The following is a 12928-nucleotide window of genomic DNA, read 5'->3' on the forward strand; positions in this document are numbered from 1 at the left end:
ATCACTTTCACCAGTTTCACCTCAAATTCAGAGACAGAAGTTTTCAGTAAATAACTGAAAAAACGAGCTTATAGAGCAGTTTTAACAAGAAGTTAAGGTATTTGTTTTTGCTTAAAATTTCTTTCAGAGCTTAAGTTTTTGGCCAGGTGCTTAAGTGTACTTTGAGGTACTTAAGTGTTTTTTTAAGGAGTTGAAGTATTATCTTAGAGCTTTGGTACTTATTTAGATATCATAGGATACTTCAACATGTTATCAAGGTGCTTAAGGTGATATTTTCACAGCTTAGGTTATTTGCTTACTTTTGTTTTATTTTCTTTCAAAGAGAATATTTCACATACAGAGGAAAAAATAAAGTAATTAACTTTTTCAAGTGTAAAAGGTCAACTTAAGATCAGTGTTTGCACAAAAAGACACTTTATTCCATTTTTAAACATGTTACATACCAATTAAACAAGGTCAATTTTGCTATATCAAGGACAAAGTTAAGTCTAAAAGAAGTGTTTGAATATAATGATGTTAAATGTTAAACAATAAGAATTTCTCATCTTTCATTCTTCTCTTGTAAGAACGATTAGTCCCTCAGATTTAACGACTAAACTTTGAATGCGTTAAGATTTGAATTTTCCTTGTTTAGGATAAGTATCCCAATGGAAATTTTTACAAATGCATTAAAAGTTTTCTTTGGTTAAAGTCTAACTTTTAAATCTAGGTTTGACTGGAAGATGTTTTATGATCTTGCAGTGTTGTCTTTCCGTGAAGAGGAATCTGCAGTCTCTGAGGACACAAAGTGAAAGGGTCAAAACTGAGAATCAGAAGTTTAAATCTCACTGCACATTTCTGCTTTTGTTCCTCAGATGTAAAACAGTTTGAGGAAGCAAGAATCCTGGTTTGAAACTCTGAACATCCCTCTTTTGTTCCCACATTCATCCTACTGCTTCAGATCGTCATGCTGAGCAGATGACACACATCAGGGAGGCTCACACTCGCACCTTCAGGTGTTTGGTCCCGGCTTGTCCTCAGGTGGAGCAAAAGGTCAGCCGCAGAGTGGAGAGGTAAAATGACAAAGACACAACGACTCAGACTGGAAAAAATCAACAAATAGAGTATTAACACAGGAGAACAATTAGATTTTTGACTTTTTACATTTTCCAAAATGAACATCTGAGTGTTCAGACCTCAACCTCAGTAGCATTTAATGAAAAAGCTATGAGTAGATCCTTTCCAGTGAACTACCCCTTTAGTTGCTGCTGTTGAATTAGTTAGATTGAAAAAATATTAAGTCTGGAAACATGTAACATGTTGGAAAGTCAACACACCCAAAGGTGGAGTGACTGACGTAAGTTTAACACTCATCGACACCTTTAAGCACAACATGCTAGCTCTTATAAAAACAGTTTACCCATCTTATTGACCAGCTGTGGGTTTGAACACAGTATTTCCCCCTCATGCTCAAAGTGGAGAAAGATGGTGAGATGTGCTGTGGGTGACGTCTGTAATGAGGTCAGCGATGCATGTTGTTCCTGAGAAGTTGAACAGGACGTCGTGCTCTATTTTGGGGCTTCTTATACTCAAACAGGAACCTGATAGAGTCAAGATGGGTTAAAAATAAACTTATCTCTTTCTTGTTGTGACTTAGACCACATATTTTATCAAATAAGGTGCAGTGAAGAGAGACTGATGACAGAAACAGCTGATTTGTATATCTGAAATTCAGGCTTTAGTATCCACAGGAGGAGAAAAGCAGGTGGGACTTAGTGACAAGACAAATGTTAACATTTGTAACTAGTCTGGATGGCTCCAGAAGATACAAAACAAACGCTCATGAAAGAAGCAACATGTCAGACTATTTTATACAGAATATTCAAATGTTTATGAACGTGTTGTCAGCTGCATTGTGGGCATGTTTGTAGCAAGAGAGGAGGTACAGAAGCGAGGAGGAGGCACAAGCTTGTAGTAGGCAAAGTTACAAAACTGAGGAGGATGAAGGACCCACACAGACAAGCGGAGTAGGAGTGTGACGTAGGGGGGAGATGTTCAGAGGAGAGGAACCCACAGAGGAGGAGGAGGAGGCGGCGAAAGAGTGTGGGACAGCAGAAAGCAGTAGTGGATGATGAGCTGCGTGCTGTTGTTTTGTTGATGTGTGTGGTTGTGACAGTGTGACAATCATATGAAATACTTCACCCACCCGCTGGCCTTCACTTCCCACACACTGCCACTCAGAGTACACGAAGAGAGAAGAGGAGGGACAATGGGAGATGGATGGAAGGAGGTGAAATGGTTGATTAGACGGAGGGAGAGGAGGAGGAAAAAGGAGCTACCTTCAGTCCACACACTTGTCCTCTCCACTTCATTTCCCTCCAGCTCAGGCTCTTGAGTAATTACTGCTCCTTTCTTTCTCCCCCTGCTGCCTCCTCAGAGCTGATGTAAGAGCTGAAGGGCCCTTCATTAAAGAGGAAGAGGAGGAGAGTGGGAGAAAAAGCAGTGTATGTGTGTGTGTGTGGTGAAGTAACAGTCACTACATTTTAGTGCCACCATCAGTTCCTGTGGGACAAAACACCTGTTGATTGGCCTTTCCCTCCATCCTCATGTTAGAAATGGCGGCTGACGGCTCCCTGGCTGCCTCGTTCTCGCAGTTTACAGGTAAACACGGCGCCTCTCATCACCCGCGGCGGGAACGGGTCTCCACAGCAACAACGTGACGCGGCAACCTGGAGCGACAAATACAGGAGGCAGCGGCGGAGGCTCCTGGCAGCACCGGCAGCGACTGGTCCTCCTCGAAGATCCTCTATTAAGACGAGGAGTCACTCAGGATTAAATTTTAAAACGAACTTAAAGGTCCTGTAGGGACTTTTGAGATGATCTTAGAATCGCCTCAGTTTTGTTTATTTGCCTGTTTATAATCCAAAATTTAAGATCAGATTATCAGGGTCAAAACTGCTTAAATATAAATTATATTTCTCTGTATCTGTGGATGATCTGACCAAGTCATTTACAGCAAAGACCCCATGACAACACCAAGCTGTTTGTGTATTACAACTAGGGATGGGTATTGAATTTGGTACTTTTTCAGGTACCAACCGAAATCTGTGAAAAGTATCGGGTACTGATTTACAAAAAATCAAAAGGTACCATGTTTAGGTACCTAAATGCATCTTTGTGACAATGAGGGAGTGGAAAAGTATGCAATTTTGCATGCTGGATATGAACACAGAATTACAAGGTTATTTATTAAAGAATAAACATGTCAAATTGAAAAAAAAAATACATTATCAAACAAATTGATATTTTCTTCCAAAAGAAGTACCTAAAATTGGTACCGTTGAGTACTGGTACCGATTGCCAGGTCCCGGGCATCTGTACCGTAGTGTTTTAAACATGAAAGGTACCCATCGCTAATTACAACCCACATGCAGCAGATATTCTGCCATGGTCTGTTCAAACTTGAGAGTCTATCATTAAAATGAAGGGCCAATTTACATTTTCTCAGCTAAAAAGATCTGCTCTTAGTTAATTTTCTTCCAAATAAATGCACATCTTTGCAAAAGTCACACATTTATAACTGTAGGTGATACTTCTAAAGGGATACAGTCTTACCTTGAAAAAAAAACACTAGCTTTTCTAAATAGTTCTCACTATACCTTTAAGTAAAAACTCAAAGATTTTTTTTTTTAAAAAAGAGAAACAAAAACAATGGACTCTGAAATCTTAAAACAATTTCTGAAAATGAATCAAACTTTTTTTTTTTGACAGAATCTTGAATGTAGATTTAATTTGAGTGGCTATTTTTGCATTAAAGGTGATGGAACAATTTTATTTTAATTTAAAAAGGCAATGGTCGTCAAAGTCATCAACAGCTGATATAAGAGGTGCAATCCTTGTAAATAAAAATATAGGAGCATACAGGAGCCTACAAAGTGACCAAAAATAACAAAGAGAAAATACAGAAAATGTATCTACTTATTCGTTTAATTTCATCCCCAGAGTCAGGATCCCAACCTAAGATTTACACACTTCATATCTGGTTATTAACTTTTAAATTTTCTTCCAGTCACAGTTTACACAAGTAAAAACAAACTCCTGAAATCATAGACGATCTTTGGCAACAAGTGGGCGTTCAGTTTCTCTCCCCCTCCCTCCCTCCGTGGGTCAGCGTGGGCGGCCCCGTGTGGCAGGAGGAGAGCGAAACACGACACCCCGTCAGAGGAAGGGGGGTTGAGAGAACACGAAGTGAGTGAGTGAGTGGAAAAAGAAAAAGTCCGTGCCGGAGAAAGAGAAGCGCAGAGAAAGAGCAGAGAGAGTTCGGTTTGGCTTTTTTGTTCCTGACACGAGCACCGCTGCTGTTGAGGATGATGATGTGGAGGAAGAGTCGACCATGCGACATGGTTGCAACACTCGAGATGAAGATTTAGACCCGTGCATTCCGACAAACAGCAGCACGACTCCTCCAAACTTCGACCTGCGCCATTCAGACCCGGGCGACTGGATCTCCCCCCTAGAGACTCCGGGCAACTTTTATCCCCCGTGCTTTCAAACATTTACTCCGGCTTAAAACTTTTTGAGTCACCGCTACTGCACCGAGATTTCACCCAGACGCTCATGCAAAGTTAGTGGATGTTTTTTAAACTTTTACGCCGCTTTGGAGGGCTCTTTCTGGGGAGCCACTTCTGAGAACAACACCGGAGGACGGAGTGGGACGTCACTGCTAACCTCACGAGCTAACTTCGCTAACGGCTGGCTAACTGAAGTCTAAAGTTACAAGTCGACGGAGAAAGTGACTGAAGCGGCGCAAAGAAGACGGCAACAAAGATGAAAACCCCGGGAGATTCGGGTAAGAGAAGCGTCTCACTCTTTTATTTTCAACAACTTTGTGTTTCAGAGTGAAAATCCGCTGCAGGTCCTCAAATGAAAACAACAGCAGCAGCTTAGCTTTAGGAGCTAACTGCCTAGCACGCTAACAAACTCTCCGCTCCAGGGAAAGTGTGACAAAATTATGGCGCTAGGCTGGGTGGATCTATCCGTGTGACTGTTTCAGCAGTGGATCACAAAATGCGAGTGTTTTCCTCCTGAAATGAATCTAAACTTTGTGTTTTGGCGTGTTTCATCCAAATTTAACGGGATACTTAAATCAATCAGTCCGTATTCATACTCAATAGATCAACGTGGGAAAACTCTTTCAGATATGAGGCATAAAAACGAGCAAACTAGTGAGGAAAGTCAGAAACGGACATCGAAGAAAATCAAAAATCATTTGTTAACTAACAGTTAAATGGTAATTTTTTATCGGTTCCGGTTTTAATTCCGGTTCTTATCGGTCACTCCATCCCACCCATTACTTTTAAAGTAATTGATACTGCAGGAAAGAAAAGTCGCCTGTTGTAGTTTTTTAGCCGTTTGAGCTCTTACTGTAAAATGTCAACTGTAAGTAATGCTTTCCTTTATTTTCATTAGAGTTTCCCTCTTTTTGGGGATTAATTAAGAAGAATTAAAAACCCAAACTTTTTGAATGAGGGTTAAAGCAATACTACAATATGAAACAGTATCAACAAACTATATTAACCTTAGCTCCAGTAGCTCACAGAGGGAAATATGTGTAACCCTATCAATCACAAACTGGTCCACCTTCATCCTTAGTGTCAATCAAATTTTCTTCAGCAAAGACTCCTCTTAACCAATGAAAACAAATTGAGCATATCTATAAATTTGACTTGTTTACCTTTAACTGAATGCAGCATAATGTGCATTTGTACCTGAGATGGGATGTTACTACAGCTGTAGTGTCAGCATCATGTTTAAAGAAGCAAAGCCAAACTTTAGAGTAGATGTTGTGGTTCGCCATGAGGTACTTAAACACAACTCAAAACTTTATATTCACTGCAGTATTGTCACTGGGGTTTAATGCTGTAAGTTTTAGGTTGCTGTCATGAACTGCTAAGCTGAACCAAAATGCACGTGCTCTTTCGATTTCATTTGTCACTGGTTCTAATTCTTGATACCAAACACAGGTTAGTTCAAGTGAAATACTGTGCATAAGATAGTGCTGAAAATGTACAGAAACTAGGATTAAAAAGTCTTAATTGTGGTTTTATGAGGTATTAAGTTTCATAGGTATTCAAGCTTTGACCCAAAAAATATCAATATTTATTTTCCTCCTTGCAACTGTCCCCTGATTGGGACGTTAAACAGTCAGCCGATAAAGTTCTAAAATAGAGTAGAATAGAAAAGAATAGAGTTACTTATTAGTCCCAAACTGGAAAATTGTTGTGTTAACAGCAGAAATCAATGGAGTCTGTAGAGAAATACAAAAATAAAAAAGAATAGAATAAAAAAAACACATAAAGACCCTAGTTACAATAAAATACACCAATAAGGATTGTGAGCGTTAAAAACACCAGCTATAAATAATGTCATTTCTAGTTTCATAAAGAGAAATTAAATACAACATTGAAGCAAATCACACAATCTCCGCCACATGTCCCAAATTTTAAAAATGATTAAATAATTTCTCATTTTCTTCAGCAGGTTGGCCTTGAATAACTGCTGTTTCTTGTTGTGGGAGCGTCGATAAACCTGCCTTTAGTTTAATTTGTTCTTTCAAGCTTTATTCCTCCTTAGCTTACATCATTTCTGTAAAAATGTAAACTACAACTGTTAAAAAGTGGATGCCAACAACAACTGAAAGTTGAGATTAAAGTCTTAAATATTTTTTAAAGGTTTTTGAAAAAGTCTTAAAAAGGTTTTGAAATCAACCTCAGGATTTTAGCATATACCCTGACAACATGTGCAAGGTGTCGTGGGCAGAATAACAAAAATAGATCTTATCCATTACTGAGCCTCCATAAGGAGCAAGGAATAAAATCAGGTTAAAAAAGAGCTTCCCACAGTAGCTTTATGCTTTTAAAGATCTAAAGATTGATACCATAATACACCACTTCTGTGACAGTTGAGAAACAGTTTCTGACTCAGTCAGTGTTGTGTCATGCCCATGATCGTATGAATCACCAATAAAGAACCTGAATGTACAGGAGAAGTTGTCCAAAGCCAGTGTGAGAGAACATAGGGCAGTTGAGTTTGCATGATGTCATGGATCAGTGGTGAAGGCGTGAGAGTATAGCTTTGCATTAAAGACTTAGTTGATGTCTAAGTCTCAACAGTATAACAGTGAATGTAACAACCAGTCCCCTCGCCTTTGTTCCACATGAGCACAATCTGTCATTTTCTGCATTTCCTTTATTCTAATCTGGAGCTAACTCCTCCGTCTATTATCACACCACAGTCTGCTGTGATTGGATTGCCCATCTGTTGATCCAGTTGATAAGTTTAAGGTTGTAGAGAAGGATAACATCCTAGATAGAGAGCTGTGTGCGACTCTAAAAATAAACGAGGAAACGGTTTGTCTCTTTGTTTACACCCCTCAGTATTTTCTCTGCTTCCTCTAAGACTATCTGCAAGTAAAACAGTTTCACCTTTGACACCTCGAGTATAACCATCAGCTTAACTAAAGCTCCTCTAAGACTTTAAACACACTTAAACTTTGAATTTAGTGGGGCGGCTGTCTCAGATTCCACTCATTTTTCAAACAGGTTTACGGTGGATGAAATGAGTATGATTTTCCTTCTGTAATTTCTCCTCCATTGTGCATTTTTATGTGCTCTCAAATTCAGTTTAGTCAGATCTCTAGCATGGTAATCTTGGGCAGACAAAGATCCAGTGTGCATAATGGATGTTTAAGAGGAGAAAGCCACACCACAACACAACATTATAATTAGAGATATGAGTTTTAAGCCTGTGCGCTGCTCCCAATGGCTTTTTATATATGACAAAAAAATGATGAAGGAACCCCAACAAATCTGCGTCACCTTTTTTTAGATCAGGAATGTTAAACTCATCATTCAGTAAACTCTTAGAAAGCATTACAACAAACCAGAAAAGTGGTATTTTTAATTTATTTTAGTGTAATAGACTGTAAAAAGTTACTTAGGGATGATCTGAGTGTCACTGTAGTCATTGCTTATGACCCTTTGATTCACAAGGTTCAGCTTTAAAAGTCCACATCCTCGTTTTATGCGCCATGAGAAGAATTCCCCCTTTTGGTTTTTCTGTGACACAAACAGCAAACAGGAGACCCAACTTTTATTGGTGTGTCTGCTCGGCTTTTTAATGACAGCCAGCATGGTTTTTAAGGTTTTCTGCAGTTCCTATTTTTCAGCGTTTACTGAATGATTCATACCGGCTTCCCATGAGGTTTCTTTGCTGTGATGAGTCACAAATCTAAATGAAGATATGTAGCCTTTACAGTCGGGATGATGTAGGTGCACTAAGTCTGGAAATAGGTGTTTATACTTTCTCTGCTGGGAGATCCAAGCAATTAAAAGACCACCTTTGCAATCATGGTTGAACATTTAACTCTTTAGGGATAGATCAACCAGCCTGTTACACTCAAGAAGCACAACAACTGCATTTTTCCCCGTAGGTTTTGCTTAATAAGAAGTAGAGATTTGTCCTTTGAGTCAATCCAGTCATAAGAAACTTTAAAGGATAAGTTCACTTTATACAGCTTTTACATTGTTTATAGAATGAAGTAGAACAAAACACTCACCCAGAAGGTTTTCCTGATCCAAGCAGTGCTTCAGGAGATATTTAGATCCAAAATCATGCAGCGCATGTCTGTATAATGGGATCCATCAGGGCATAGACAGCTCCGCTCCTAAAACTGCAGTAATCGTCCAAAAACTCGTGTTTTTCACCAATATTCCATCATGGTCTGCTCCGGGTTAGTCCTCTGCTGCAGTCTGTGTCACTCCAGACAGCGCTGTGTGGCTGTACTGACCTCTGAACTGACGAAGACGTTTGCTCTTCCGCATGCGCAGTACTCTCTGGGGAGCTGACTCCTTTCTTTGAGGGGCAAACATGAACAAAGTCTTGGTCAGTTCAGAGGTCAGTACAGCCACACAGCGCTGTCTGGAGTGACACGGACTGTAGCAGAGGACTAACCCGGAGCGGTCCATGATGGAATATTGGTGAAAAATATGAGTTTTTGGACGATTAATGCAGTTTTAGGAGCGGCGCTGTCTATGCCCCGATGGATCCGATTATATGGACGTACGCTGCACGATTTTGGATCTACATATCTCCCGAAGCACTGCTTGGATCAGGAAAGCCTTCTTGGTGAGTATTTTGTTCTACTTCATTCTATAAACAATGTAAAAGCTGTAAAAACTGAACTTATCCTTTAATTAAATGGTCGTTAGTGGCTGCTCAGCTAGCTGCCCCCTCACTGGACTGTCTGTTCACAGTAAAGAGCCAAAGAAGAAACATGTTTCTTTGTGAATAGAGAATCAAAACCCAAAAATAAATTCAGCGGACTTGATGTTGCAGCAGCTCAGCTCGTGGCCCCATCCTGATTTTAACTTATTTTTCTGCATTTGAACATTTTCAATCTTAGAAATTTGCTCTTGATAAATTAAGCATCTCAATCTCTATATTTCTTTACATCTACCACACTACTCACAGTGTAATTAAACAGTAAACTGTGATAAATATGCACGTTGATCCCTGTAGACGACACTGCCTGATGTTGATTTTTCCCCTTGGATCTTAAGAGCTGTTGGATAACGCTGATCTGCAGCCACTTCACATTATGCATGCAGCAACACTGACCCTTTGTCTCTCCTCTTTGTGTTCCCCTCTGTGTTGGAGCCTGTTGACGACTTCATGTATATACGGGACAACCTCCACTCTCTTCCTATCAGGAAGTCAGCAGTCTGGCCCCACCAGCTCCAATTTTCCACTTGTGTTACTCCTTATATCAACACAGAGCCACATGTGAGACGTCACAGCTGTAGACGGCCCAAGCACGCTTTGTTGCTCTGTGTGTGTGTGTGTTGCTGTGTATGTGTGGAGTGAAAGGAGCCATACATGAGCAATTAGCTGGTGTTAAGTCTGGTGAGGGCTGTGAGTGTATTTATGTGTTTGTCAGTGTAAAAGTGTGTTTGTGTGGAGAGCAGACCTGTCTGAGCGTGTGCACCCATATGTCTGTCAGAGCGGAGCTCTACCTGACATTGATGTGGTCACAACAAAGTGAGTGTTTGACTTTTACTAGAGACCAAATTGCCCTTGAGGAAGACCATTTGGTTGTGGGCAGTTGACTCAGCGTGTCGTAGTATACAGGAGGAGAAACTTGGCGTTTATTCGATGCAGATTGGAACAGCTCTGATGACTTTAGGATCAGATATATGAGTGTGTGCATCCTTTGGGTTGGAGTCTGATGCGTTTCTGTCTCACCATGATACTGAGTTATGCTTTTGGCACCAGCAGCAGCCGAGATCACACAATTACACAAGTTGAAGCCAAGCTGTTTGTCTCAGGGAACATTTGAGAAGAGGTGATGGTGATGTGGTCGTGCTGTCTCTGTTTACGGGGACACACTGTCTGTCTTTCTGTCATTTCACTGTGGTGTCATTTTCTGCATCTCATGCACTGTTTACCGTATTTTCCGCACTATAAGGCACACCTAAAAGCCTTCAGTTTTCTCAAAAGCCAACAGTGCGCCTTATAATCCGATGCGCCTTATATATGGATTAAGTAAGGCACTCGGCGGAGTAACACCACTCTGCTGCACGTCTTGGTGTTTCCACTCCACGTCGTGCTTTGAACGGTCTAACACACGCTTCTAAGTAGTTTAATCTGCTTATACCTTGGTCCCACAAACTGTAAACTTTAAAAGAAATAATGAATAATTGCTGTAAACTTGCTAAATGTGCTCAAATATAGTTCCATTTTTGTTTCCTCTTCTTCCCGTTTATCATATGTTTTGTTTAGAGCCCGAACGATATGGGATTTTTGGGGCCAATGCCGATACCGATACTGGGGGCAAAAAAAAAGCAGATATCCAATATTTCGGCCGATATCCGATATATCTGCTGATATATATAATAAATTCATTGATATACACAGGATATATACTGTACATAATCACAAATCATTATAATACCCATATGATTCAAGAGAAAGACAGAACACTATTAAATTAAAACAAGGAACTTAAACTATAAAACTGTCAACAAAAGAACTGAAGTGTTAGCCAATGATAGATAAGTACAAGCTGTAAACACAATAAAAAATAAAGAAGTCAAACTTTAAACACAGTAAGTAAAAAAAAAATATAAAGATATAAACACACAATGAGCAACTTACACAATGTTAAAACGCTGTATTATAGTCTTACATTAGATAACGGTGGACATATGAATTAACAGTAGCATTTATCTCTGTTAATCTTACAAAAAAGCAACTTACACAATGTTAAAATGTCTTTCTATAGTCTTACATTAGACAATGGTGGACTGAGGAGGCGGGCACTCGGGCAGTGTGCAGCCCAACACACAGACACACAGGAGCAGGAGCCACAGAATCTCCGCGGACCAAAAAATGTTATAACCGGCTACATTTTGGCTGATGTCGATTAATCGGTGACAGGCATAATCGGCCCGATTAATCGGCCCGACTGATAAATCGGTCGGGCTCTAGTTTTGTTTGGTCCAAAAATGTTGAAATTGACTTCAAAATCCATATTTCAGCGCTCTTGTGTTATCCTCACCCGTTGAAATGTGTGTGACGTGCTGCTATGGTAACGCACACAGCAGAGTGATACTAACTGTCAACTGGCATGTATTAGACCAATCTAAAGCACGCCAGTTGACATTGGAATTCTCACTGACCATGGTATGATATTGATTAATCATGGCTGCTGTAGTCAGGGGGCATCGCCGAAGTAACAGCGGTAAGAACTGGTAAAAAGGAATTCTGCTAAGTGCTAACGTTAGCTCACAGGCTGGCCTGGGCTTCTTCTCTTGTGTATTGTCAGAGCAATACAGCGCCCCCCAAAGGTCTGGCATGTGAACTGATCTCTGAAAACTGCTTTTGTGGAAGGCAGACATGGCTTCGTCTTTACAGTGCACTTTTTTTTAAAAATGACACAGAAAATAGTCAGATAGGAAAATGTGGGGCTCCGTGTGGATGTAGCCTGAGTTTGACCGACTTATCTGTTTTGTTGACATTCCCTTCAGCCCAGCTCCATCTAGTGGATGCGTAACGCAACCCCAGCCACTACTGTAGCTTCTTCTCTATGCGCCTTATAATGTGGTGCACCCTATATATGAAAACAGTTTTCAAATAGGCCATCCATTGAAGGTGCGCCTTATAGTGTGGAAAATACGGTATGTTCCTAAAAAATGCAACAGGAACGGATTCTAAATGTGTTTTCAGAACAGCTTCGTCAGCAGAATAGTACCAGTCAGTCCCAGTGGAGTGAGGATATTTAAAGAAGGTTAAAGGCTGGATTCAGGTCGCTCCAATAAATCACACAGAATCCATTAAGGGGAAAATGCTACAACCAAAAACCCCCTAAATGTCAGCGTTGGTCGCAGGAAATACCTTTTCCCTGGTTTTCCTCTCATTATGTGCTTACTGTTCACAATCAGGTCAGTGCAAAGGTTGACCTGATCACATTCCTGATTACTTCTGAGCCAAGCCCGGACACGCAGACCCTGGAAAAAGCTCAGGCCGGTGACGTCAGCATTTCTCTGGTGTGTTGTGGAGCGGCAGCCCAGGTCAGAGCGGCTGTGATCGTCTCTCGATGTTACGGCAGGCCTCTCTTCCTGGAAGTGTGTGTGTACAGTGGCTCTGGTGACCCATACAAAGCCCAGAGAATAGACAACAGGTTTGCACGGGCTGGGACATGCTGGCCAAACAAACACGGGGGCCCTCAGGCACAGGAAAGCCTGACAGCCAGTGTGCAGGTTGTGTTTGATAGCCTGCAGTTTGTGTTCCCTTTTAAAAAGAAGAGAAGAGATGTAATTAAATCAGTTCATCCTGCAAAAGTTCAATTTTGTGCTTTTTTATAAGTTTATGATTGCAGTCTAAACTGTGG

The 12928-nt window shown here is 40.6% G+C and overlaps 1 protein-coding gene and 1 long non-coding RNA gene across 2 annotated transcripts in view; one reads left to right on the plus strand and one right to left on the minus strand.

The window, feature by feature from the left end:
• Nucleotides 1-562: 562 nt before the first annotated feature.
• Nucleotides 563-2772, minus strand: LOC141803445 (uncharacterized). The gene is made up of 3 exons (XR_012599562.1): nucleotides 2319-2772; nucleotides 1400-1580; nucleotides 563-1081 (listed from the first exon to the last, which is right to left on the minus strand). It is a non-coding gene; the product is annotated as an uncharacterized LOC141803445 (long non-coding RNA).
• A 1390-nt stretch (nucleotides 2773-4162) lies between these two features.
• erf (Ets2 repressor factor) overlaps nucleotides 4163-12928 on the plus strand; it is a 56355-nt gene continuing 47589 nt past the window's right edge. The window contains exon 1 of the mRNA XM_074686519.1: nucleotides 4163-4828. Coding sequence (XP_074542620.1) covers nucleotides 4807-4828 — 22 coding nt within the window. The 5' untranslated portion in view covers nucleotides 4163-4806. The remainder of the gene's footprint in view (nucleotides 4829-12928) is intronic.

The sequence above is a fragment of the Halichoeres trimaculatus genome, unplaced genomic scaffold (assembly GCF_033239565.1).
Source record: "Halichoeres trimaculatus isolate MK-OKI-2021-1 unplaced genomic scaffold, fHalTri1.1 fHalTri1_scaffold_14, whole genome shotgun sequence".
Lineage (NCBI taxonomy): Eukaryota > Metazoa > Chordata > Actinopteri > Labriformes > Labridae > Halichoeres > Halichoeres trimaculatus.